General features: G+C 41.4%; 1 protein-coding gene across 4 annotated transcripts in view; it reads right to left on the bottom strand.

Moving 5' to 3' along the window:
- Positions 1-27,131, bottom strand: part of HECW2 (HECT, C2 and WW domain containing E3 ubiquitin protein ligase 2) — a 250,554-nt gene that overhangs the window by 7,876 nt on the left and 215,547 nt on the right. For 3 of the 4 annotated variants that reach the window (XM_075002118.1, XM_075002119.1, XM_075002121.1), the window contains 9 exons: positions 23,883-23,996; positions 20,691-20,720; positions 15,511-15,663; positions 13,506-13,604; positions 11,340-11,469; positions 8,965-9,111; positions 8,126-8,240; positions 6,121-6,206; positions 3,659-3,771 (listed from right to left, as the gene is read on the bottom strand). In XM_075002118.1, the coding sequence (XP_074858219.1) occupies positions 3,659-3,771; positions 6,121-6,206; positions 8,126-8,240; positions 8,965-9,111; positions 11,340-11,469; positions 13,506-13,604; positions 15,511-15,663; positions 20,691-20,720; positions 23,883-23,996 (987 nt within the window). The remainder of the gene's footprint in view (positions 1-3,658; positions 3,772-6,120; positions 6,207-8,125; positions 8,241-8,964; positions 9,112-11,339; positions 11,470-13,505; positions 13,605-15,510; positions 15,664-20,690; positions 20,721-23,882; positions 23,997-27,131) is intronic. The other variant, XM_075002120.1, reaches the window with a different exon arrangement.

Below are 27,131 nucleotides of genomic sequence, written 5' to 3'. Positions count from 1 at the left end.
CACCCACATGAACAAATCTAGGGACCATCACTGTAAGTGCTAATCGCAGGCTAAGAGGTTGGAACATGAAGAGAAGAGATGAGTCATTCTAGCTTTTTATAACAGATGCTAAGAGTTCCTTACAAGCCCTCAGTGAAGGTGAAACACTGAATCAGCAAACAACTAAGTAAACCCTCGATTGTATGGACCCCAGTTTAGTGGACTTTGGGAACAATGGATGTCCCTCGCATTGTTCCCAAAGTCCGCTGGGGTCCCTAAATCATTCCCGCCCCCAAATGTTAAGAGACTTACTGCTGCTGTGGCCTGAAGGAGCTGCCATGTCCTCCACTGGAGCCACCATACGCTCCTCCCACCAGAGGTGGGGCACATGCATGGGCAGATTGGCACTCATGTATGCACCCCACCCCTGGTGGCAGGAGCACATGGCAGCTCCAGCATCAGCTTCTACAGGCTGAGTGGTGGCCCCTCCAGCCGCACATGGTGAGCTGGCTCCAGCCATGCGGGGCAGGGTGCCTCCAGCCCTGCAACAGGGTCCCAGCCATGTGGGGAGGGTGCAGCAGCAGCGGCTTCTGTGAGTGGCAGGGTTGTTGGGGTTTTGTGGGGTGGGGGGATTGGGGTGGGAAGCCTGATGACTGCAGGTGGGCAGTAAACCCTTGCATTTAATGGACTTCTGGGAATAGCGGACACTCCTTCCCCCATAAAAGTCTGTTAAATTGAAGGTTTACTGTAGTGCCATAAAAAACTAAGCCTTGGGAAACACAGTATGCAAGGCCTGATTGTCGTCATAAACATCAGCCCAGACCGCTGTTGTGGCTGAAAAAAATACTGATTTTGCTTCACCCAGTTATTGTAGACTTCACACTTGCAGAATGCTTTTTTCAGCAGGCAGAGTTCAAACCCATGGTATTCTATGAGGCTTCTCCTTTTACCCCCTGCCCACCTTCCAGATCCATAGCAGGATCAACCCTTGCCTTCCTGGGAAGAAACATCAGCCAAATCTTTGGCCCTCTTCCCAGAACACTGTGGAAAGCCATCTGCAACAGCTGGTAAAGTGTGCTTAGAGACTCTAGCTAGCCTGTGAGCGTCTCTCCATGCTGGGGACCCTCACTTAGGGGTGTGGTGGGGGCAACTACAATAGGAAGGGTTACAATTACAGCAGAACTGTCAGGTGGCCAGATGGCTTTGTACATCCACCAATTCTCTGGGTTCAATTTAGACTTCGGAATATCCATGGTGGCCTATCCTCCTGCTTCTTCTGGGTGGGTTCAACTGATTCCAGAGAGAAACTTCATGGAGCTTTTCTTTTCATCAGGCCCAAGGGAGGGAAATGTGGACTATTGTAATAGTCTTCTTGGGATCCTGTGACTACTCTCAGAACCAGCAGAGTGATGTCCTCTTGCTACTAAAGAGTAATACAGTCAGAAAGGGCATGGAAGGAGAGGAGTTTCTCTGAAACAGACATCCACTTATTAGAATTATGCATCATGCATAATGTGGGTCATACAACCACAAATTATAAAAGCCATGATGTATGAATCAATAAGGGATTCATTGCATGCTAACATATGCACATCTTGATTAATCTGATTAGCAGGAAGACAAGTTGGGTTTTCTTTCAGCTTTGGAGGATGATTTTATCACGGCATATTAAAAATGTGATCATCTTCTTTAGAAAGCTGACTCTTTTTTAAAAAATAAAGACATTGATCCTGTTGAGGAAATGCATTCTTCTTCTATTAGACATAGGTAGGGTGACCACGTTGCCCTATGGCAAATACAGGACACTGGCCTCCAGGGATGTGGGGGCTTACTGTTCCACACATCAGGGTTCCTCAGTGATGGGAGCAGCTGCCCTGCAGTGAGGCACCGGGGGGCGGGGAGCTCTGCAGCCTCCTGATAAGGGGAGTTGAGAATGGGGACTCCCCAAACTCCCCGTAGGGGTGCTCCAGGGAATGAGGAGACCATCTTGTGGCAGAGCTCACCAGCAGTGGGAGCTGCCTCCTTGAGCCACTGAGCACCAGGGAACAGGAGCCCCACAAAATATGAAGAGTTAGCCCATTTTCTTAAAAAAGTCAGGACGCGCGTGAGACAGCTGAAATAAGGGACTGTCACAGGAAAAACAGGATGGAAGGTCACCCTAGACATAGGATTCTGTCATTTTGCAGGGAAAATTATTTTTCTGTGGATTCTACTTTCCCAAGACAGTTCAAGCTAAGTGTGTACTACGTTAATCTTTCTGTTCTCACATTTTCTGATAAAGACAAATATATCTTAATGCCCTGGATTCTTGACAGTCAATTACTTTCCTCTACACTGGAGTTCAGAAAGTAATACAGACAAAATAACTGAGTCCAAAAGACCAGTACCTTAGCAATAACAGAAGAATGCTGTTTGCATGCGAATGTTATGTTTGCTTTGGCACTGGCTGTTACATAATTAACACTAACAACTTCTAAATATTTAAGAGAACTGAGCTACATAGAGCTATTTATACTTTGACTTTCTATTTGGTAATCAATATTAGTAACATGTTTATTTCTAACTAGAAATGACTTCCTGTAAACTGCTACAGAATTGAATGACAGGAAATCTTCCCAAGATGTATTAATCAACAACACTGATCACACTGTAGAGAAAATTGTGTTAATACAGAGTTCTGTCAACATGACTTTTCAGATCCTGGCTCTTATGTCATTAGTCTTCCATACTGTAAATCACTTCAGACCCCAGCTCTTTTCTTGGCACCACAAAAGGGAAAATAAGGATAGCAATTCTTTCTTCACTTTTCCCTCTTATACCATTTTGCACCTTGAATTCTTTCACCGACTTCCCCTCTTTACATCTTTGTTCACTTCAGTTCTTCCTTAAACCCATCTCACTTCCTTTCACTCCCCTTTTCACTTGGCCCAAACCTTTCTACTACTTGCTCCCATTACAGTCTTTATCTTCTCTTAACATTGTAGTTTGCCTTATTCTCTCAAATCACTTTTCAAAAAACAATAAATAAAAATCCCCCCATAAAAACAAAACAGAAAACCCTTCTCTCCCTAATTCAAAAACCACCACCGCAAGGTTTCTACACAACACTGAAGTCATTCTCTCCTAGTGACTGAACTAGGTTGTAAATATGTTGGGCCTCTTTAATACAGGTCTGAAAACCACTCTCCAGAATTGACCAATCACTTACCTTTCAGAGAACATTACATACTCTATTTTAATTTTTGTCCATCTTTACTTCTAATGCAGAAGTGAAACATTTGTTCATTTAAGGGGAAGCAAGTCTGCTTTTATGCCAACCAAAAAAAATCAAGTTTTAGAAGAGAAGTTGTAAAGCTGGTAAGTAGAACGAATTGAATTAAGCACAATTGCTTTTTCTTTCCTTCCATGGGAAAACCACATCTTCAGTTCAAAGAAATACAAATGTGTTATCCACATGCTGGAACAACTAGTAAGCAGAACTAGACCATTCCCTGTGGCACAGCACATTCAATCAATCAGTGACAGCTGTTAGTTTCTCAAGCAGCTTCTACATAGCCCTAGTAGTAAGGAGCAGGGTGACTAGCTCACACAGAACTGAACTCTACCCAAGTAATTCGAAATCTACTTAGATTAATAATAATAGTAATAATAATAATAAACACAACACACACACTTTTACCTGGGAAGAGCAGTGATTTTCCCCCATTTTTCTACACAGAATCTTCTTGGCCCATTGCTCCCTCTTAGAGATGCAAAGCCCTCATAAGGTATGCTAGATGTGCCTGTAACAAACTACAAACACAAAAAAGAACACCACCAGATGACAGATGTACAACCTGATGGTTCTGTGAATGGTCATGAGCAAGAAACTACTCACAGCAGTGTTTCCACCAAGTCAAGTTGCTCCTGTATAAGAGTTGGTAGAATCAAGCCTTATTTGAAGGGCAGGTAGGAGTACTAAAAGTGCTGTTTAAAATGCAGGGGAGGGCAACTGGCATAGTGCCTGATTAGTACTCTAAAGCTACATCTATACTAGAGAACTTTGTCCACAAAACTCGTGCAGTGTCCACACAAAAATGTGTTCTGTTGACATACTGTTGACAGAACTCGGCATTTTTGTTGACAACCTTCTGCCTCTCCCCGATGAGGCAGAATGCTTTTCTCAACAGAATGTGTCAACAAAAAAGCTGTATGGACACCGTAGGGGGCCCTCTATTCATAGACAGGGCTTTCGAGTCACCGAGCAGCCCTGTCTGCTGCGCTTCTGGTTGGCTGTTTTGTTGGGAGCACAGCCCAGCAGTCTGGCTGCTCTCTGTCGACAGAGCAGATCGACAGAGCACTCTGCTTTCGTGTGTGGCCCCGACGTGTCAACAGAGGTTTTGTTGGAAGATATCTTCCAACAATAACTTGTGTTGACAGATCACTATAGTGTAGACAGAGCCTAAGAGACAGGGCTAACTAGGCTAATTTCTGATACAAATTTCACGTATAGACAGCCACTGCATAAGACTAAGTATGATGCACAACCCAGGTACGATTAAAGACGCATTATAATATTGTTAATAAATAAAAAGGGAAGACAGAGAAAATAAAATACAAGTAAGATTTAGAAGGGCCTTACTACTATACATGTAACCATGGATGATGTTACTTTTATGTTGTACCTTATGTTCTGCCTTGTTGTGCTGGATTTCAAAGTACTTTAACAACTATAGTAACTGATAAAAGCTAAGAGCCAAGCTCTGCAATTCTCATTTAGTAAAATTTCTATACATGTCAGCTAAATTTCTTATGACGCTGCACAGAGCAGATGTGACTAGAACCATCCATCAATAAGACTCTCGTATAGATAGAGCTTGCTTATTTTTAATGGTCCATGAAACCACATCTATGGCTACGTCTACACGAGCCCCAAACTTTGAAATGGCCACGCAAATGGCCATTTCGAAGTTTACTAATGAAGTGCTGAAATGCATATTCAGCGCTTCATTAGCATGCGGGCGGCAGCGGCACTTTGAAATTGACATGGCTTGCCACCGCACATCTCGTCCAGACGGGGCTCCTTTTCGAAAGGACCCCGCCTACTTCGAAGTCCCCTTATTCCCATAAGCTCAATTTCGAAGTGCCGCAGCCGCCCACATCCTAATGAAGCGCTGAATATGCATTTCAGCGCTTCATTAGTAAACTTCGAAATGGCCATTTGCGTGGCCATTTCGAAGTTTGGGGCTTGTGTAGACACGGCCTATATGTAGTATTTTTGACCTGCAGTTGCAGAATCCCTACACAGTATTATAATTCCAAAGATAAAGTTACACAAACAGCCATCTACAGTCTTTCATCAAAAGACGTAACTCAGTAGTATTTCCCACAAAGCATTTACACAGAGCCAGCTGTAACAGCAAAAAGGCATGTTAGTCATATAGTTAACAGAATTATCAGATGCCAATTCTGACAGGTTAAAAACAATGGATTTGAAATTATTGCAATTGTGGCAAACAGATTACATCAGACCTGGCCACTTCTAAAGAATTGGGGGTTGCTAGAGGTACTTGCATTTGATTACATGATGCTCTGTGAAAAACCTAGATGGGTAACAATTCCTCTACTCTCTTCAGTGTTGTTGAGTCCTTCATCAGATAAATGAATTCTAGAAGCTGACATACTGTATGAAGCAGTATTTATATCTATTTGTTCTTAATTTATTGCCTATCAGCTTAGTGAAGCCTTCTTGTTTTCATGTTATATGAATGGATAAATATGGGAAACTGGATCAATCTTTAATATAATTTTTTTAATTTTGAACATCTTAGCCAGGGCCTCTCTAACTCCTCTTCTGAATAATCTTAAAAGGTAAATACTATTACTTTTTTCTTTTTATTGGTAGAAGAATAATTCTCACTGTCACCCAACACTCATATTTGTATTTTTTAACTTTCTAGCAAGCACATTTTTAAAAAAAAAAAGTTTGCTTTGATATTTTAATTATTTAAAGTAAGCAACTGGAGGGATGCTGCTGAGTTCCAAGGCCATTCCATGTCCTGGCATCTTGTGCTACCTGAAAGGTTCATTATCCGACACTGATGAAGTAGCTTAATATGAAATGGTGGTACATATTTTTATATGAATATGTTGGTCTCTTACCTGTAACAGTCTTAGCCGTTGTTCATTGTTGAATCTTTCTACAGCAGCCCAAAACCACCGAATTACAATGTGATTGTCATGGTAACCTGTTAGGTCAACAACCAGAAGCCACATTAACTTTGACTCTTGTAATGCTAATCATTAGGCCTCAACTGAAGTACTATATCCAATTCTGGACACCGCATTTCAGGAAAAAAATATACATAAATTGGAAAAAGTCCAGAGAAGAGTAACAAAAATGATTAAATAGCTAGCAAATATGATCCATGGGGGATGACTGAAAAAACTGGGTTTGTTTAGTCTAGGAAAGAGAAGACAGAGAGGACAGGATAACAGTTTTCAAGTATATCAACAGTTGTTACAAGGAGGAGGCAAAAATTGTTTTTATCCTCTGAGGATAGTACAAAAAGCAATGTAGCAGGGGTACTTTAGACAGGACAAAAGGAACAAAAAACTTCTCAATTGACAGGATGGTTAAGCACTGGAATAAATTTTACAGGAGGCTGTAGCATCTCTATCATTTGAGATTTTTAAGAGCAGGTTAAACAGACTCCTATCAGAGATGGCCTACATCAGAAGGGGGACAAACTATGGCCTACCAGATTCTTCTGACCAGCCTCTGAGCTCCTGACCCCCAAGTCCCTCCCTGCCTATCCCTTCTCCCATTCAGCCTCAACTCCCCTAGCACCTGGGCGGTGCACTCACTGTGCTGCCAGCCCTCATGCTCCTGGTGGTATTGTTGTAAGCTCTGGCAAGGCACCATGGCTGTAGGGCTGCCAGCCCCAGTGCTTCAGTAGTTCTGTCAGGGGTAAAGTAGGTTAGAAGGGGTCTGGGAGCATTAGCAGGAGGATTGAGATAGAAGGTGGGAGGTCCTTGGAGGCTAGGGAAGCAGGGGGCTTGGGATAGGAGGCATGAAGTTCTGGGGATAGGAAGCAGTAGGGCTGGATAGAAGGGGAATGGTGGAGTGGATTGGAGCAGAGGTAGCTGTGGGACAATCAAGGGGTACAGAGCATTGGATGGGGGCAGGAGGTCTGAGGTGCAGTTAGGTGGCAGGAAGTTGGACAGGACCAGGAGGATCTGAGGGGTAATTGGTGGGGAAGGGAGTTGGATGGGGTGGGGGTCCTGGGGGGGTAATTAGGGGGCAGAGAGTCAGATGGGGTCAGGGGCTAGGTCACACCTGACTGTTTGGGGAGGCACACATTCCCCTAGCCTTCCCTATCTGACCTCCTTACAATTTCTGAACCCGATGCAGCCCTCAGCCCAAAAAGTCTGCTCACCTTGGGCTAGAAAATAAATACTTAGTCCTGCCTCATTGCATGGGACTGGATTAGAACATCTATCAAGGCCCCTTCTAGGCCTATGAGTCTATGATTAATGGCCTTCCCCTACTTCACTCTGAGTTATAGTCTTAGCCTCCAAACATTTATAATCAAATATCAGCAAAAGACAACAAGTGAGACAAAACCATGGCTCGTGATAGGGCTCCAAATTAAAGGCAAACATTCAGTTTCAATCACTCTCTCATTGTACTGAATGGAACTGAAACCAGAGTTCACTTCTCTTTATGCAGCCAGCAAGCAGAAAAATCTGAGAACTGCTGAATGTGAGAGCAAGGAGAAAGACTGAAGATAATGGGGATGGGAGAAATGGGTTTGAGTTTGATCTGATGAATCTTTATGAGCTGCTGAAAATGAATTCTGGGAACATCTTTATGGCACTGACTTGCCTAACTCACTTCCCAATGCAATCAAACTCTCTGTCAATTCAAAATATGAAGCTGCTTTTGCAATTTTGAATTTTACCCTCTTATCAATTAAAATATTCCTAATTCAAAAGCTAACCAGGAAAATGAAGACATTCTAGAATTAATTTAAACTGGGCTCTCCCCTAAGTATATTGACATATCTCATGGAATAGTTTAGCCGAATCTTAGCTGAAGGGCAAATCCAAGTTCACTCATACAGTATCAGAGCAAACTTTGACTAGAAAAAAAAATCAGTATCACCTCCTCTATACTCTGTATTGTTTCTCCAGTCACTTAAGTCAATTTCTGCGGTGCCAGCAATAACCAGTTCCAATTCTCGTGCATCAAATACAGACACCAGCCTAGCATCAACAACCTGTGGAAGGAAATAACATACATAGAAACATGTTCTCATTGTTTGTTATTTTTGCCTCACACTAAACAGACTCCTCAGTTACTAAGGCCATATCACTTTTCAAGTAATGCTCTAGCTTGCACAATGCAAGGTCATGCTTAAGATTAAAACATTTGTCAAAAGATGCAAATATGTGGACTATTCTTCCATTGTTTTTTATGCTGTAGTTACATTCAGTTTCATTAAAAAGATCATAATATTTGAAAGAAAAATAATACAAAAATACTTCCAGGGCAACAGGAAATCAATATATTGAATGTCCATGTTCAAAGTAGAATATGTAAATGAAAACATCTGGCAATAAACTCAGCCAATTGTGCAATACTGAACATGGAATAAAAAATTTCTTCCTGAGTTCAAATCAGTCTCAAGACCCACAGTAGAACTAGGTTGTACTTATTATCTGAGTTTGCACTGCTACTAATGCAAATAGTGGTAATAATGTTTTCCATTACTTTTGTCACGTTGTGTGATTCGATGACCTCCAATAAGCAACCTCCATATAAGAGGACATCTTATTATTATAAAAACACAGTAGGTCCACTATAGGTCCACACATGCAACTCTCACTCCTGATTTCACCTATGTTTTATAAATACTGTGTGGTTGAACATATTGTAAGTGCAGGTCTAGAGCAAGCTAGATAATAGACATATGGGAACTAGAGTTGAGTAGGATTTCTTACCTCATAGAAACCGCGAACTAGACTTTCTGTTTGCTGCACAACCCCTCTCTCAATTCGCCATTTCACCATTCTCTCTATGTATTCTTTCTTGTTCTTTTCTGTGACTGGGATGTTGGCACCGCCTGGCTTCAATTCCCGTTCAGTGATCTTTGAGGAAAACAGCCACCAAAAAAGTACAAAGACAAAAAGAGCCCTATTATAAACTCATAAGAACGGCCATACTGGGTCAGACCAGAGGTCGATCTAGCTCTGTATCCAGTCTTCTGACAGTGGCCAATGCCAGGTGCCCCAGAGAAAATGAACAGAACAGGTGATCATCAAGTGATCCATTCCCTGTAATTCTTGCCCAGCTTCTAGTAAAACAAGGCTATGGGCACCATCTCTGCACATCCTGGGTACAAGCCATTGATGGACCTATCCTCCATTAATTTATCGAGCTCTTTTTTTGAACGCTGTCATAGTTTTGAACTTCACAACACCCTCTGGCAAAGAGTTCCATAGGATCACCGTGCATTCGATGAAGATACTTCCTTTTATTTGTTTTAAACCTGCTGCCTATTAATTTCATTTGGTGATCACTAGTTCTTGTGTTCTGAGAAGGAGGAAATAGCACTTCCTTATCTACTCTCTCTACACCAGTCATGATTTTGTAGACCTCAATCATATTCCCATTTAGCTGTCTCTTCTCCTATGAAACCTGTAATTTTTGTTGCCCTGTTCTGAACCTTTTCCAATTCCAATAAATCATTTCTGAGATGGGGTTATGAATAAATCTGCATGCAGTATTCAATATGTGGCTGCACCATGGATTTATACAGCAAAAATAGGATACTTTTGTCTTCTTATCTATCCTTTCTTAATGATTCCCAATATTGGCCGTGTCTACACCAGCCCAAAACAATGGCCATTTCGAAGATTACTAATAAAGCACTGAAATACATGTTCAGTGCCTCATTAGCATGTGGGCAGCTGCGGCACTTGAAGTTTTGGGCTAGTGTAGACATACCCATTCTGTTTGCTTTTTTGATGGCCACTGTAAAATCAGTGGATGTTTTCAGAGAACTAGCTGCAAAAATTCCAGGAGCTCTTTCTTCAGAGGTAATAGCTAAGACCCCATCATTTTATACATACTTTTGGGATTGTTTTCTTCAATGTGCATTACTTTGCATTGATCAACATGAAAGTTCATCTGCCATTTTGTTGCCCAGGCACCCAGTTTTGAGAGATCCTTCTGTAGCTCCTCTCTGCCTGGAACCTAATTATCTTGAGTAGTAGTATATCATTTGCAAATTTTGCCACCTCCCTGTTTTCTCCCTTTCCTAGGTCATTTATGCATATGTTGCATAGGACTGCTCCCCAGAACAAACCCACCCCTGGGGGACACCACTCTTTACCTCTCTCCATTCTGAAAACTGACTATTTATACATACCCATGGTTTCCTATCCTTTAACCAGCAATCAAACCATGAAAGGACTTTTTTTCATATCCCATGTCAGCTAACTTTCTTTAAGAGCTTTTGGTGGGGAACCTTCTCAAAAAGCTTACTGAAAAACTAAGTACACCATATCCACTGGATACCACTTGTACACATGCTTTTTGACCTCCCTCAGAGAATTCTAATAGATTTGTGGTGCATGATTTCCCTTTACAGAAACCGTGTTGATTCTTCCCCAACAAATTATGTTCATCCACATGTTTGATAATATTGTTCTTTACTATAGTTTCAACCAGTTTGCCTAGCACTAAAGTCAGGCTTACTGGCTTATAATTGCTGAGATCATCTCTGAAGCCCTTTTAAAAATTGGAGTCACATTAGCTATCCTTCAGCATTTGCCACAAAAGCCAATTTAAATAATAGGTTACAAACCACAGTTACTAGTCCCTCAATTTCTAGGAATCAACTCAGAAAATGGAGGTCCGGGACCTTAATCTCTTACCTAGCAGCCCAAATTTGGCCTCCAGAATCTCTCTCGTATCATTCCCAGTGTTATTGGTATGCATATGTAAAAAGCTCAATCTTTTTGTTAATTATTAGCATTAATTCACCAATAACCAAGAACAGGTTAGTTTAACATAAACTCAGACAGATGACATGAAACTGACATCTCTGTTTTAACCAGACCATATCAAGACCAAAGTAATAAAAAGTAGCTTCAAACTAAAAGATACAAACTAGCTTCTGCATTCCTAAGGTACTGTACTGAGAGATAACAAATGATAAACTCTATAGGGTTTTTAAATTGTTCATATTTACCAAGATTTTTTTTAATCAATAAACTCAAATCCACTAGAAATGACATTATTTTTCTGTCCAAGGAAACAGTTTCCTAACAACAAAATAAAAAGAGGAAAGGAAAGTAGTAATCTTGCACACCTGCCCAAAAACTTCTTCATTTACAGTAAATGTGAGATCTAGGATATCGTGTATATCGTTGTCTTTCATCCACTGCAAACTCTGGTGGAACTCCTCATCAAGGTATTCCAAGTCACTCAGGTCACAGAGTCTAACATAAACAAGAAGAAAATATACAGATATAGCTGACAGCAGTGGAGCGTGCTCAGTAACAGGACAGCCCTACAAAACAAACTGAGAATAAAGGGAGCTCAGAGAAATCAATAGAACAAAGAACTGTATTTACTGGATTCCTTTGTGCTGACGTTCTGAAATCAAGTTAGTAGAAAATATTTGAATCTGTGTGTTTGCCTAGCAATGGCAATAGGAACCACTTTCATATATTTTGTTAAACTACAAAGCCATAATTTCCCATTTAAGATTTTTTTACTTTTACATTTCACTTTATTTTTAATTCTTGCTGTTTGCATCATATTTCAATGACCAATAACTTTATTTTGACATAGATTTAAAAATGCTGTTAATCGTTATGATAGTTTCCTATAAAGATCCATCAATATGGAAAACATAATTCACCACATAAAAAAACAGGATCTTTTCATTCGTAGTCAGTAGGGAGGAAAGTTTTAATAGGTTACTTCAAGTTCTCTCCACTTTGTCAGTGATGCCCACCTCCATGGTATTTGCCACAATGCCATTAAACACAGTTCACCTTTCCAAATTTCATTTGTGAGCCAACTGCCCTCTCATTATGCAAGCACCTCCTTATGACTTGCCTCTTCCATGATCTCCATAAGAAGCCAATTAACAATTATAATTGTTATAGGACCAGATTCTGTCAGCCTTATTCCCACAGGGCAGAATCTTACTCTGTGAACAGCTTTATATTTTTAACAGGACCACTCAGAGAATGAGCTGCTACTCCACAGGGGGATTTATCCTTGTGACAGCTCTAGGGCTAGTGTAGGCATATAGTGGAGATAGCTGCCATCTTCTCTAGCTAGAGGCTGCTGGCAGCTGTCTTGGGAGTGAGGTACCTGTATTTGTATCCCAGAGCAACAGCCATTAGCAGCTGTGCACAATAGCTGGGACAACATTCTCCTTGCTGAGCTGGGAATGCCCACTGCCTCCTGAGAAGATGTGTGCAGAACTGGTTCAGACACTTTCTGTGGAGCTGCAGACCCAGGAAGGAGTGACCAAGCAGGGTGTCCATAAAGCTGCTTTGTAGTGTTTGGCTGATGGCCAGGTCATAAGGCAATCGTGAATCAGGCCCAGTGTTTGTGAAAGGGCATAAAAAATTGCTAGCAAGTCACCATGACCAATAGATAACTAAACTAAGTTACCACAAGACATTACTGCTGGAACTCTTGTCTTTCACCAGCCATTCCCCCACCTGTTTTATTAGCCTCCCTCCACAACGCATCACTTCTAACATTGAACTGCAAGATCCTGGGTATTGGGACCATGCCTTTTAAATTTTTTTCTGTAATGCACCTATTACAGTATTGATTGCTGTAAAAATAAACTCGCCTTATTTCCACAGTACCATAAATGTGCATGGTGCTTTAAAGGTAAATGTAAACCATCTGCTAAAATTTTCAGTGGCAGATTCTGATTTTGGCCTTCATTTTTTGGGTTCCTAAACTTGAGATACGTTAGCTCTGATTTCCAGTGGTACTGAGCAGTTGCAGTTTTCCAAGTCTTCTGTAGAGATGCAGTACTTCTCAAAATTACCAAGATGTTTCAGGTTACGCACCCCAAGATGGAGGCAGAAAAAGCTCAGAGACTGCTTTGGAAAATGATGATCTTATAAGTCTAATAGTCTAAAGTAAGGTTTGATTCATATCCTGTCGTGTGAGTCATGAAAGACAAATGAGTAAGTGCTCTATTAATATCTGATGCTTCAGTGCATGATTTGAAGAGTACAATTTTACAGAAGGAACAGGTGATGTAATTGGTTCTCAGGAATCATAAGGTTTTGATACTGATCAGAAAAAACATCTAAGTCACCAAGTACCTGGCTAGTACCATAAAAGGACCTTAATTGACACAAATATAATTTAAAGTCAGTCTTTGATTACATCTACATTATATTAGCCTATCTTCTAGGAGTCAAGAGTCCGACATTTACCACTGGTCAAAAACTGCATTTTCCTGAGGAAAAAAAGAGAGAACAATTCTACTCACATTCTGAGGAGGGCTTTATAAAAGGGCCGTGTAAAGAAGGCATCTAATAAATACTGATGTATCAGAGCAAGACCGAGGATTCGACCACTGAACCTGAACCTGAAAGACAGAGAATATGAGTTATAACCAGTACACTCGGATGATGTTGGTTGTAAGCTGTCCAGACATTTATACGTATAGCACATTTACCAGTATGTTTAAATCAGATATAACTGTCTTGTGGTAGATCGTTTCTTTTTAGCTTCTCTCTAGAATGTAGTGAAAAACACAAATTTGCAAGGCGTGGGAAAGTACCAACAGTTTCAAAGCTGACTTTGCTACTTTCAACTACTGAGATCTAAACTGCATTCATTCTAAGCCTACCAAACTATATTCTTTTTTCAAACTCTGGCTTGCAGCGTGATAGCTGTTTTCTGCTCTTCTGTCTCCTCACTCTAGGCATCCATTCCTATCTACTGGGCATCTCTATGCTCATTTTCATGACTGGTGGATGTTGGTCTCTATCCAATCCTTTCAGAGGCGATGGCTGGAAGTCATTTCTCAAAAAAGTACCAACATGATTTTTTCTCTCCCCAACTTTGCCCCCACCCTCATACAACTATTGGTGCCTTCACATAGACTTTGTTAGACTCTAAGGGCACAATTCTCCTGTCAGAAACACTGGTGCATGTTTCAAAACATTGTGAAAAACTCATTAAAGTAATTAGGTATGCCCTTTATGTATCTGAAAGCAGACTCAAGCCTAATGAGCTCTCTGAAAGAAAATACTATTTTTAGGCTTCTTGTGAAATGTCCAAAACCACTTATTTGAAAAAATTAAGGTGTTGTTATTCCCGGCCCTGTGCAGGGTATGCAAGATGGGAGGACATACACAGAACCTCCTCCCTTTGTGCATGTGGATTGTGCACAGCTGCATTTGTTGCAGTATCTCTGATGTGGATGCTGACAGTCTCTCTAGAAAAAAAAGGAGTCGTGCCTGCACTCACTCACTGGCCAACTCTCTTGAGATGGGGAGAAGAGGGCCATACGCAGCCCTGCAGCTTGTTCTGCCAGACTGTCATGCTTTCTCAGGCACACGGTACATAGTTTGTTGTTGCTGGAGTTCTTTGTCCAATCCCTTATCAGAGTCCAAAAGATGCATTGATTCAGTTGATGACTGTTCACTTATTTCAGCTCAGCCAGACAGAACTAAATGAAAGATAATTTGCCTCGTCCTACACAATCTTGCAGCTGTCACCCTATTACTTTAATTCAAATACTTTAGACACAGAATTTCAGCTGGTGTAAATGCCATACCTCCACTGACTCTGCTGGAGATGCATTCATTTATACCAGCTTATAATTTGGGCCTTGATGTCAAAGTTGAGGTTCTGTATAAATTAAAGAGGCAAACACACACACACTCCCCCCCACACACCCCATTTCAGTTGTTTTCCTCTGCTGTTTTTCAGACTCCTCACAGTACATATTATAAAGGCTAATATCAGACATATGAATCTTGATTAAGAGCTGCTCTATCTGTTAAATACCATTTTTGTATTGCAAAAAACCAAGAGATACCTTTGTGGATTTTCCCCATCTGATGTGGATTGCCTTACTGGGAAAAATGTATATGCAGGGAGAAATCCCAAACAAACAACATGTAATGAAAACAGATTGAAATCTGTCATTCACGGACTTGACTACAAGCCAGTGTTTAATATAATCTGCTTTTCATGCACAAAGGACTGACAGTGCTTTGGGGAAGCAAATGTTTGCTTTTGTACACAAAGTGTGGAGTTTCACAGAGTGAGCCAAACCCACAGTCCATATGTTCCAAATCTCATCTTTGCTGACTTTGTGAGAAACAGGAATATCTTTTATAGCCAATGACCAAAAAAAGTCTAAAGAAATCCAATTATTTTGCTGCTGGTTACAAAGATCAACCTCTGTGTTTAAACAATTGTGAGTTTAGTTCTCCACAAGTGGAAACAATAGAAAAGGTAAGATTAAAATTAATTCTTACCACTCATGATGATTGTCCACAAAAGCAGACATGGGACTTATTTGTACTGTGTAGGTATCATTCGCTGAATATTCAAATAAACCATAATATGGGTTGAAGAGCTCTCTGGACACCAGGAAAAAAAACTCTCTCGAAGGTCCACTGTAATCCAACCTTTTAAAAAAAATGTCAAGTTAATCTATTATAAAGGGTTTATTTAGTACAACAAAACTTTTCATAAGAATGGGCTTGCAGGGACATCATCTAAGCCAGTAATTTTCTTCTGACACAAGCAATACCAGATATTTCAGAGGAAATGACCACAAAATGTAACTAATGAGTGATCATCCTGAGGCTAGGGACACCGATAGCATGGGGTTACATCTCTGACCAAGTTTTCTAATAGCTAGTCATGGCCTTAATCACCATAAGGGGTCTACGTGATACACAACCTGCACTGAAGACCCTTGCTCAGTCTATGTTGGTCTCTTTAGAATAACTTTATCACTGGTGTCAAATCAAGTCATTCTGGCAGAGCAAGAAATCTTTTCCTACACACAGCACATAATAAAAGAACCATCACTAAACCTAATCTGAAAAATCAAAGGATGAAACCAGAAATGAAGAAAAAAAATCACCTTATATCCTTGCAGATTGGAAGCAATATGGCAATTCAAAAGAGTTATATTGCCCTTTAGAAATAAAATGTCAAATTAATACTTCATCTTTCTTGAACTCTCTGCTCAGTACATTCACTCTATCAAAGAAGGTGTTTTGTTTTTTTTTAGTTTAGGAAGCTCGAAATTACAATCTTGAATCAGTAGAATTTGAAGGAAATGAATTCTCTAGGTAACATATAATTGCACTCAAATGGAGAAGATAGACAGTCACATTACTGAAATAGTATTGAGACCAATCACCATCTTGCCATTCCTCTGTGGTCATAATTGAAGTGAATGAAGTGTAAGACTAACACTGCTGTACATATGCAGAATGGAAAACAGAGATAGGGAGGGTTCACCACTGGGGACAGTCATTATTACACCCCTAATGGAGAGAAATAAAGCACCTCTATAGTCTAAGGATTTCAGACACCGTCCTTCTTTAGTTTTAGTACCAGGACAATGTAAACCAAAAAAGGCTGAGACTAAACTTGAAAGGATAATCTGTACCAATTATGATTACCTAAATGCAAAGCTAATATACAGCATCCCATCTATAAAATGAGACACATTTTGCACCATATGTGTAGTTTTTTATTCTTATTTTAACTTAAAATAGCTATCTAAAATATAATATACATTTATATCCTTTTTAAAAATATGCATTAACATTTTTCAGTCCACCTTTAATCAGACACATAAGACAGCATTGTTATATTTTTAATTAAAAAGAATTTATTTTACAATAAATAATATCCCATACGTCTCCCAAAATATGGCTGTTCCGGGCCCTCATCTAAAATCCTGAGCAAACAGATTTTTTTTTTGGTAATGAGTTCAGAAATTCAAATGATTTGGTTTATTTTAAACCAAGGTAGGAACTGGGTTCCAAAGGTGAAAGGCCCCTGAGGATGCCCTGCCAGCTTCCTTATTCAGATGGAAAGAGTTTCTCTGCAAACTGCTAATGTATGGCACAAAAAGAGAAAGTCTCTGGCTGTGTCTACAGTACAACATAAATTCGAATTTGAGGCAGTTAACTCTATGTTACCAGGTGACTGTCTTCCCTAAAAATACCATTAGCTTGATTTAGGATGCACTAATCTCAAGATTACAAAATCGCAGTTACCTGATGGGTATAGTGTCAAGCTCAAATTCAGATTAAAGGCCAGTGAGGAAGTGCCATGTCTTAAGATCAAATTTATTAGCCTCTTGACGCGTCCCCTATCTATTGCACAAAGCTGTGCACACTGCACTTGGCTCCTAGCTCCCAGCTACTAGCAGAAGCTGGGAAACTGACCAGGCTACTGCACTCCTGTGGCAGGAGCCCGGCACCCTGTGGCTGGGATGCTTGAGCTGCACAGGGGGCCAGGCACCCACAGCCGGGCAGTTCCAGCCGTTTGGGGCCAGGCACCCCGCTGCCAGGCTGCTCAAGCTGTGCACAGGGCCAGGCACCTGGCCACTGGGCTGCTTGAATCACATGGCTCCAGGCACCCCACTTCTGGCCAGCTCCTGACATGCACCCATCTCACAGGTGCCCTTGGCCACCTGCGACCAGGAGCCCCCAAGCAAGCAGGCTCCAGCATCTCTTCCACCGGAGCTGGTGAGTGACAGGTGCTCAGTTTTATTGGGAGGGGTGGTTTTATTTTTTTTGGGGGTGGCAGGGGTTTCCAGAGGTTGTTTTTTGTGGGAAAGTTGAGGTGGGACTGGGGCTGGGGGAGCCCTTGGGGAGGGGGAGTAAACCCTTACATTTAAGGGACTATGGGGAAGAACAGACAGCCCTATTAGCCCATTAAACGGAGGGTTTACTGTACTAGCAGGACCCGCAAAATTGACCAGGGCTGCTGCACTGTTAGTTTCCTGCATTCCCCAAGCTGCCAACCCAGGAAACTGACAGCGCTGCTACTCCTGGCTCAGAATGTGGGGCTGAGGGAACTGTAAGACAGACTCTCACAATGCAGTGCTGCCACAGTCGACGTTTGGTGATTTCAGTGTGGAAGCAATGTGTCAAATTTGTTGGGAGCCTGTGAGAAGTGAGGATACTCAAAATTGAATGTAGAAAAACTGGCATTATAGAATCAATTTTAATACATTTGAATTTATCTTGTAGTGTAGACGGAGCCTCTGAAGCATGCACTTACATAAATTGTCAAAATTAGTATCTTAGAATTCCACATGGAATTCCAAAAAGCAGTTCACACAAATCCCTGAGTACCAGTATAATATGTTAACAGGGCAAAACCCTCCTTAGTAAGCAGATTCCCAGTTTTCTGTGCCAGCTTTGGTTTCTGAATGGATTAAAGGTATAACCTCACTTCACAGTGTGCAGCGTGCATGGCAGCAATCTAAACTAAAGAGGACAAAGGTAAAGATGATACTGAGAGGTCTATGTAAGAAAGAAAAAATCACAAGTAGGTGTAGAAAAAAACCCCATCTTGATGACTGACTGATACCTAGTTAAACATCAATTTCAGATTTACCCACCTGAGGCTATCTACACTAGAGAGTTTTATCGACAGAAGGGGCCTTCTATTGACATAAGTCAGAGAGTATCTACACACACAAACTGTTTTGTTGGCAGAGTCTTGACAGAACTCTGCATTTGTCTTGACAGTGTTATCCTTTGAAAATTTGAGGAATAATGTTTCAATCGACAAAAGTGCAATGTAGACACTTCTCTTGACAGAGCGGACTTACGGTTCACCGGGCAGCCCTGTTTGCAGCGCTCTCGGTCAGCCATTCTGTCGACAGAGGGCAGGGCTGGCTGATCTCTGTTGACAGAGCGGAATGCTCTGTCAATCTGCTTTTATATGTAGCTGTGCTCAGTCGACACAGCTCTGTCGACAGACGTTACTGTCGGCAGATGTTTCTAGTGTAGGCATAGCCTGAGTGGAAAAAGGCATGTGCTCAGAGGAGTGGATACAATCTCTATCTTATTAGGTTTGCTTTCCCCCACATATTATCTTCTCAGTCTTTTCTGCACTGAGCCTCAGCCAAATAGCTCTTAGCCAGGCCCCCAATTTCTAACAGATAAAGGGTAAAACACCCATTTCCTTCAGCTGAGGGAAAAAAGAGCATCTTGCGGTTAAGGCCCTGTACTGAGACTCAGGAGATCTAGGTTCAGTTCTTGGCTGTGACGTAGACTTCCTGTGTGACAGTGGGCAGGTTACTTAGCTCCAGTTCCCCATTTGTAAAATAGAGAAATACCTTCCACCTCACAGAAGTGTTTATAAAGATAATTTTTTCAAAGTTTTACTTCACCAAAGATATTAGGAGATTTGTGGCCTTGTAAGTATCTACAGAGATACACAACTGGGTGCTATGTTGAAGGCAATGTAACCAAGGGTGTGTTTTTTTTGTTTTTTGTTTTGTTTTTTGTTAACTAACCTTCCTGATAGCCTCACATACTCATTAAACAAGAGGTACAGCTAGACAGAACCCTGTAGTAGTCCAAAGGAGATCTCCCTTTCCCACACTAATGGTGGAAATTATTATTATGGTACTGGACATCTCCGTTCCTTAATTTGTCCATATCTTCTGGGGTCCCATGAACATCAACCACATCAAGAGTTATCAAAGGCGGCTGACAGATCTAATCAAATCATCCCAGGCATCCAATCCACCCCAAGAAGATTTCATCCAACAAAACAGTCCTCCTGCCACGCCCAAGCCTGAAACCAGACTGCCAAGGAAATCTGAGAGATCTCGATACTAAGACTTTTCTTGCCATAAGTTTTTCAGTAATCTTACCCAGAAAGTGAAGAGGAGGTAAAGAAAAATAATTAGCAATAATGGTTTCTTGAGCCATTCAAATATACAAGTGCTCTCTTAAGGTAGGAAAGCAACCCACTCTCCCTACCTAACTGAAACTCTCAAACTCCATGAGCAATTGGTCCAGCTCTTCCCTACCGGCGTTTACCAAACAAGGATGACATGGAGTGATGGCACAGACTCAGACCCAGGGGCCTATGCTGGGGACCTCAGGGCTCTGCCACACTCATCCCAGGAATGCAGTAGTGGAGAGGCCCTCCAACCAGGCTAGAGTGCCTTCAGGGAAAGCAGCCAATCAGGGCCCAGGAGGGTGATATAAAAGAAGCTGCAGAACAGAGCGCTGCTTAGAGCAGGAGAAGAAAAGATTGCAAGCCTGGCTGTCTGGAACAACAGCTCAGACTACCTGTGCTGTTCAGCACCCACAAAACCCACACTAACCAAGATGATGCAAGTGTTACGGTGGAAACAGGCTCTCCTTTGCCTTCTACACATACACATCATGAGAATGCAAAAAAAATTATCACACATTCAATCAATCAGCTTCAGTAAAAGACTTATGCCACTAGCACTCTGCCTGCCCTCTGTACAACTTCAGTTGTTGCCTGCCACCTATAAACCAGGTCTGACATCTGGAGATGAAATTGGGAAGAGAAAATTTATGGACCATTGTCAAATGGAGAATGAAGCTCCAACAATATTCTCCCTTAGCCTTTTGGAAGCATTTAAGTTCCATTAGGCTCTTAAAGTGGAGTGACAAAGTTGGTCTCTTACCTGGATGGGAGAGGTGTGTCCACTCTCAAACTGCAGAAGCAAGTGATATTTTCATGAGACTGGCAAAGTTTCAACTACTCAATCTCTAATCCCAGCCCAAACATAACAATATGGTCAGCTATAGGAGCTGAACCTCTAAACTTCTGAGGTAATGTCCTGGTAGCCACTGTAGCTAGAAAACCCTGAGATAACATTCAACTTCTGTGCTTTATCTAATTCCAGTTATTTCATGCGGCTGCTTTCATATATACAGCTAATATGACTCACATCAGATTGACCATTCATTACATTCCTGTTTTTGTCAGTTAGATTTGCCCCACAGCTAAAGACTTGGCACAAGAATGAAAAAACCTCCACACAAAAGGCACACAGCCATGCAACAGCTGCAGTCAAAGGCATTTGGGTATTCAAGTGCAGCAGTACAGTGGTTGGCAACATGTTTCAATTCTCTTGAGAAGGAACACTAGACATTTTAAACTACCACTCTCTCATGCAAACAGCTGTTTGACATGCAGAACAGACTGCAGCAGCAGGACCTATTCATATAGTTAGATGCCTGTTATTTTTCAAAGTCACCTTCAGGGTGGTAAATAAGCTCAGCCAGAGAGTAAGAAAACATGTCAATTTATTTGACTTCGTATCATCTCCTTCGACTAAATAATCTTTAGTCTGAAATCAAGGGTGAGATTCTGTGCTGAGCTTCTAACAGGGAACGCTAAGTTAACATTAAGCTATCTTTGAACCCATCATGTATGTCCTGGGTTGTCCTGAGGGCTGGAGAGATTGTAATTTAGACGGTCTCGGTGGCATTTCTGAATTACAATAGCTTACCTGGCCCCAACTATGGCCCACAGCACTGCCCAGAGCTTTCACAGTGATGTACACTGCAGTCCTGCACTCTCCATGCACCAGGGCTTGCAAGAAGGTCTTTCTGAGTCAGCCACCACAGTGCCTACACCAGGGAATCCACCCCTGCCTATCACTAATGCAAACGTGTAGAGTTAATCAAAAGTGTCACACACATTCAGTGGGGATTTTATTACTTGTTTTTTATGCCTTACAAACAGATGAACAGAAACACAAAACTAAGTTCCTGCTCACAGATAGCAAACGATACTAAAAAAGGAGTAGGCTAAGGGAGGGCATGCTTCTTCAATATTTATGGTATTCTTTCTTTCCCTTCCTCCACAGACACACTGTCCTACATCTACCTAAATGATCAGTTCTGCCTCGTTCACATCCTTGCAACATCTATGACGAAATAGTTGTTTGCAGACATCCTCCCACCGTTCAAAATTGGATCAAATGATTGTACAAAGCTGACATTAGTCATCTTGCTAGCAAGATACTTAATATTTTGATTTGCTGTTACACATACAGATAATTTATTCTTTTCCTGAAAGAAAGGTCTTTTGTACAGAGGTGGCCACCAAGGGGCAAAGGAAAGGTGTGTGCAGCACGCTTTCCTTACCCAGACCACTCTAGCCTTGTCACTTTGTATTTAGTAAAGCAAAAACCCACATGGTCTGATGGAAGATAACGGTCTACCTGACTTTAATCTTCTTACTGTATTTTTTCAGCTATTCCCCTCCACATTATGTAACACATTATACAATACAGCGAATTAAATTCAATATATATATTTACAATCATTACAGTTTCAATCATGTTCACAAAAGGTCAGACACAAACTGCATCTGTGAGGTGTTTGCACATGCAAATGGGCAGTTGATGAACAACCTATCATTTTCAAGTGTGTTTACAGTAACTGTGTGTGCAAATCAGAAGTGAAAATGCAAATTAATCTGGATGTCTTACTGGATGTTTTAATCTGAAAAACCAAACCTTTGAGGGAAATCCTCAAGCCAGCATTCAGTCCCAGCAGCTCAGCAAAGCAGGGGCACGTGGTGTGGTTGTGGAGCCTACTTCACTTTATTGGCTGAAGCAGCTTTCTGTGCTCTTTATACATAATCACGATAATGTGAAGGATAAACAGAGGATCCTCAAACTGGCAGATCATGTGGATATCCTCTCCCTCAGCCTTCTGCCTTCCTCACTGCAATCCCAACCTACCTTTGAAGTACTGTCATGCCAGGAGACACTGCATTTCAAGGCTTGGTGTTGGGTATTGGATGTGCATTTGCCTCTGATGTTCAAATGCATTTGATTACACTGTCAGGATTCCTTGCAGGCCTAGCTTTAGGGCAAGGAGAGCAAGGCGGTCCCCTTGGGTCCCATGGCTTCAAGGCCCTGCGCTCCAACTACAGAATCCACCACCCACTGGTTGGGCCCTGCTGTCAGCATTCTGCTTTGGGGCCCCCTTACTGGCCTGGTTCCACTGGGTTGTCTCTGAGTCCCTGTGCAGTGACAAAGGATGAAGTAAGATTTGTCTCTCTGTGTCTAATGAAATAATACATTATAAAATGCTTTAACAGCTCATGGCTGGCAGCGGTGGGAGGGAAGAAGAAGAAAGCAATATATTGTTCAAAGTTTCATTTGAAGAAAACAGCTCTGACCAAATTCCTAACCTGGCCTTGTAATGCCAATCACACAAATGCTACAACTCATCAGCATTCAGTCAGCCACAGGCTAAGCAACTGCTGCATGACTGTGGAATACTAAAAATACCTGTTTATTTCACAAACAGTGAATGACTAGTTGACTCTGAAAGTTTGATTGTGAAAAAAAGACCCGACTCTGAAAGGTGCACAGGGCTCTTAATTCCCACTTACTTGAATGGAACTTGAGGATTTGGAGGACTGACCTTTTAGTATGCACTGTATTTTTACCTCCCACGAGTCAAAATATCTCCTAACCTGCAGCATGCCATTAGGAAAACAATGTCAGCATTTGTCACAATGAGAGAAATAGAAACAATACAGCAACTAGGTTTGGGTTTCTTTGCTTCCTTAGAGACACAATGAAATATACATTGGTTACAACAGAAATTCCATATACACACATAGATACATGCTTTAAAAAAGTAAGATGTGTTACCAAAGGCATCAACATGAATTATCTGGCTTTGTGACTGTGAACAGCTGTAGGTTCTACGCTTTTGTATGTGGTATTTCCTGACCACAATCCTTCCTCTTTCCGCTCTAGACTGCAACAGTATGGTGAAATAGGACAAGCACAGCTGCTAACATACTTGATTTATTGTGTTCATGCCCACTTCCCTCTTCTACTCACCCTTCCTCCCCAACAAACGTGACATAGAGTTTATTTCTCTGCAGGTCTTTTCTTGAATAACCCATAATCTGATTGAAGGCATCTTCCAGCAAGTGATCTCTCCTGATGATTAATCTGCACAGCAAGACAATTGTAAACACAGTAATGCAGATAAAATGCATAGCTATTCGGCATAACTGTGCAAGGTAACAGATACAAACAATGTTTACCTTCATTGTTATACAGCCATTTGATACAGGTTTAGCAGCTAATATCTGTCAGTTTATGTGCTTTCTAGCTATACTTTAGAAATTCAGTAAAGTATCTCCCACATAAAGGAAGAGCATTTTAAAGTTTTCATGTTCAGTTCTTATTTACAACCACATCTGATTTGCACCATTCTGGCAGTAGGAAGGGATCTTCAAATGGGCATTTAAACCACTCTAAAGGCCCCTTACAGTGCCCGGGTTCCATAAAGTGGCCTTATTGTACACGAGAATCTAGTTCTTCAACTAAATCAGTATAGTGAGAATAAAAAAGTAACAAATCAGTGAAAGATACTGGATTGACAGACCTATAGTTTATTGTCCTGTATTTATACACAGAACAGGTATAGCTGGACAGCAAGTTATGCCAATGAGAGCGGTAAACAGTCCTCACAGAAGAATATGATAATAAATGAAAATATATATATAATTCTCTAGTTCTGGAAAACTTTTAGACGGGGGGAAAAACAATCAAGAATCTGGAACAATGGACAATCTATGGGTAATCTTCCATGAGCTAATCATTTATGTCCATGGCCAAAAATAAGTTAATGCAGCAGTGGATTCCCTTGTGGAGTAAAGGAGAAAACAGAGAGAAATATAACCCGCTTAAGCTGTGTTATTAATTATTCCTGCCTGTTATATCAAAATGGCTGCAACAGTACATTATTTGTATCTGGAGGTGAAAATCATTAAACTGCATTCAGAGAATATTCTCCAGGAACAAAAGTTCAAACACCTTAGAGAAAAAAACTTCCAATGAACATTGTATCAAAATAAACTATTGTTTTGTTTCTCTTGTTTAAAACTTCATGGCCTGCTGGTAAATCCTACCAGAAATATACCTGAAATTCACAAACCCAGAAAAAAAAAAGTGTCAGAAACATGTATCAGTCATAAATCTTATCGCTAGCAATCATCATCTTTTTGCACAAAGTATTTGCCAAACTGGTTGCCACACATTCCCTTTTTATTTTTTTTTAATGTAACAGATTAAAAAATAAAAACAGAAACCCATTACATTATAGGAAGGTAGCTAAGTGTTTCCATTAAAATCCTTTTTCAGCTGTTACTAAGAAATGTTCACCTTTCTAGCTGAAATGTTCTGAGTCTGGAATCTGCCCAAAGGTGATTTTTTGAGTAATTGAGCAAAAATGGTTACGTGGAAAAGAAAAATAACCTTTCCCTTTCAAAATTCAGTGACTTTTTTAAAATAAAAAAACAAAACAAAACAAAAAAAACTCTGGGGCCACAATAGATTGAACTAGAAAATTAAAAGCAGGCAGTGAGATGGTCTTTTGGGAGGAAATTTTTCTTTTCCACCAAAAGTGTGTGTGGGAGGGCTATTACAAGAGTTTGAGAATCAGAGTTGCTGCATGACGCTATATTTCTTTAATCAGGCAAATATCTCATGATTACCTATTATTATAACAGTACTATCACAGGGTGGCTGGACCCAGTACATGACACAGTGTCCGAACAGATGCCTATTTAAGAGGGCAGGGCAGCAGCTTGGTCTATAAAGATATAGGGAAAGACCCAGAGAGGAGGAATCCCACTGAGTTAGAGCAAATTGATTAAGTCAGGACACACTGATGACAGCTGGAAGAGACTCAGGGACTCAAAGAGTCCCATAACAAAGCAGAATATAGTTCTAGGCAGGCCCACCAACATGGTGAGCAAAGGGGGCAGTTGCCCTGGGACCCAGAGATTCACAAAGTCCCAAGGCTTCCAGATGCTGCCACCACTACTGCGGCAGCGGTAGGAGCTCTATGCCCTTTAAATCGTGACCAGCGCACTAGGAAATACTGAAGGGCTGGGCCAGGGGAAGCTAGCTCCTGCCTTGCCCAAGGCCCCGCCCCTTCTGGGAGCGTGGAGCACAAACACACGCATCCCTGTCCAGGGGCCAAGCAATTCTGTCAGTCCCTCTGCTCATAGGATAAGGCTTAGAGGGGTTTGCTGGCTGGGGCCCCAAGCCAGATGGCCAGGACTGGAAATGGTTGAAAACAGAAGGAACAGGAGCACCAGCAGAAGTTGCCTGCTGTCTCAGCTGGACAGCCAGAACCCAGAACTGGACTGGATCGAAGGCAGGGGAGCTTACCCACTGACACCACCATGGCTGGTGAGCTGGACGAAGCAGAGCTGAGAGAGGGCCAGGAGGAGTGAGGGATGCTTCCCTGGCAAGGATATTCCCAGGACAGAGACTGTGGTGGCTCCCACTGGGACAAACAGGGTTGCTCTCTGGTTGAAAGATATGGGGTAGCTGTCCTGATATGAAGTCAGAGCCCTGACTCACTCAAAGGTGCCAGTGTGTGGTATGGAGAAACTGAGGGATGAAATGTCTTAAGTTTTAATGACTTCTTGCACTGGGATGAGAAATGGACTCCACATCTGGAAGTTTTACTATGGATAATTTAGATTTACCTAGAGCCCGAAGGAGGGATGGTTGAAACAAGAAGGATTGAAATAAAGTTACTGCGTTATCTGAGAAAAGAAACTGAAGCAGGCATCCTTGTTCTACCATGTCCTTGGCAGAAAGCTGCTCCCTGAAGGGGGCTGCCCAGTGACATGTATGAAAGCATGGAATTAGATACTCCATACTAATGAAGATTCACAAGGAGGCAGAGACAGAGTGGCATGTAACCTTCACTTGGGCACTCCCACCTTTTGAGTGCTTTATTTCATCAAAAACAATGTCAAAGTTCTAAATTCTTTAGAATTTAATTATGTTTCAGTTTGGTTCTAGAAAGACTTCGTATCTACACAAGGATGGATTACACGAAAGTACATTTATTTTCGTAGATGGGAAAGACAAAAGAAAATGTAGTCATTTCATTTTGCCCCACAGTGACCACTTTAGTGGAGGTGGCCTCGCTGCTCCCTGTTACCTTGAGTGCCACCGGGGAAGCATTAACATACACACGAAGACATTACATCAGGAGGTAACATAGGGAAGACATGCTTCCAATGTGCTTACCGCTGTGAGATAGCCTTGAGTACCTTA

Source organism: Carettochelys insculpta, chromosome 8, assembly GCF_033958435.1.
Source record: "Carettochelys insculpta isolate YL-2023 chromosome 8, ASM3395843v1, whole genome shotgun sequence".
NCBI classification, from domain to species: Eukaryota; Metazoa; Chordata; order Testudines; family Carettochelyidae; genus Carettochelys; species Carettochelys insculpta.
This window is presented reverse-complemented; position numbering and strand designations above follow the sequence as displayed.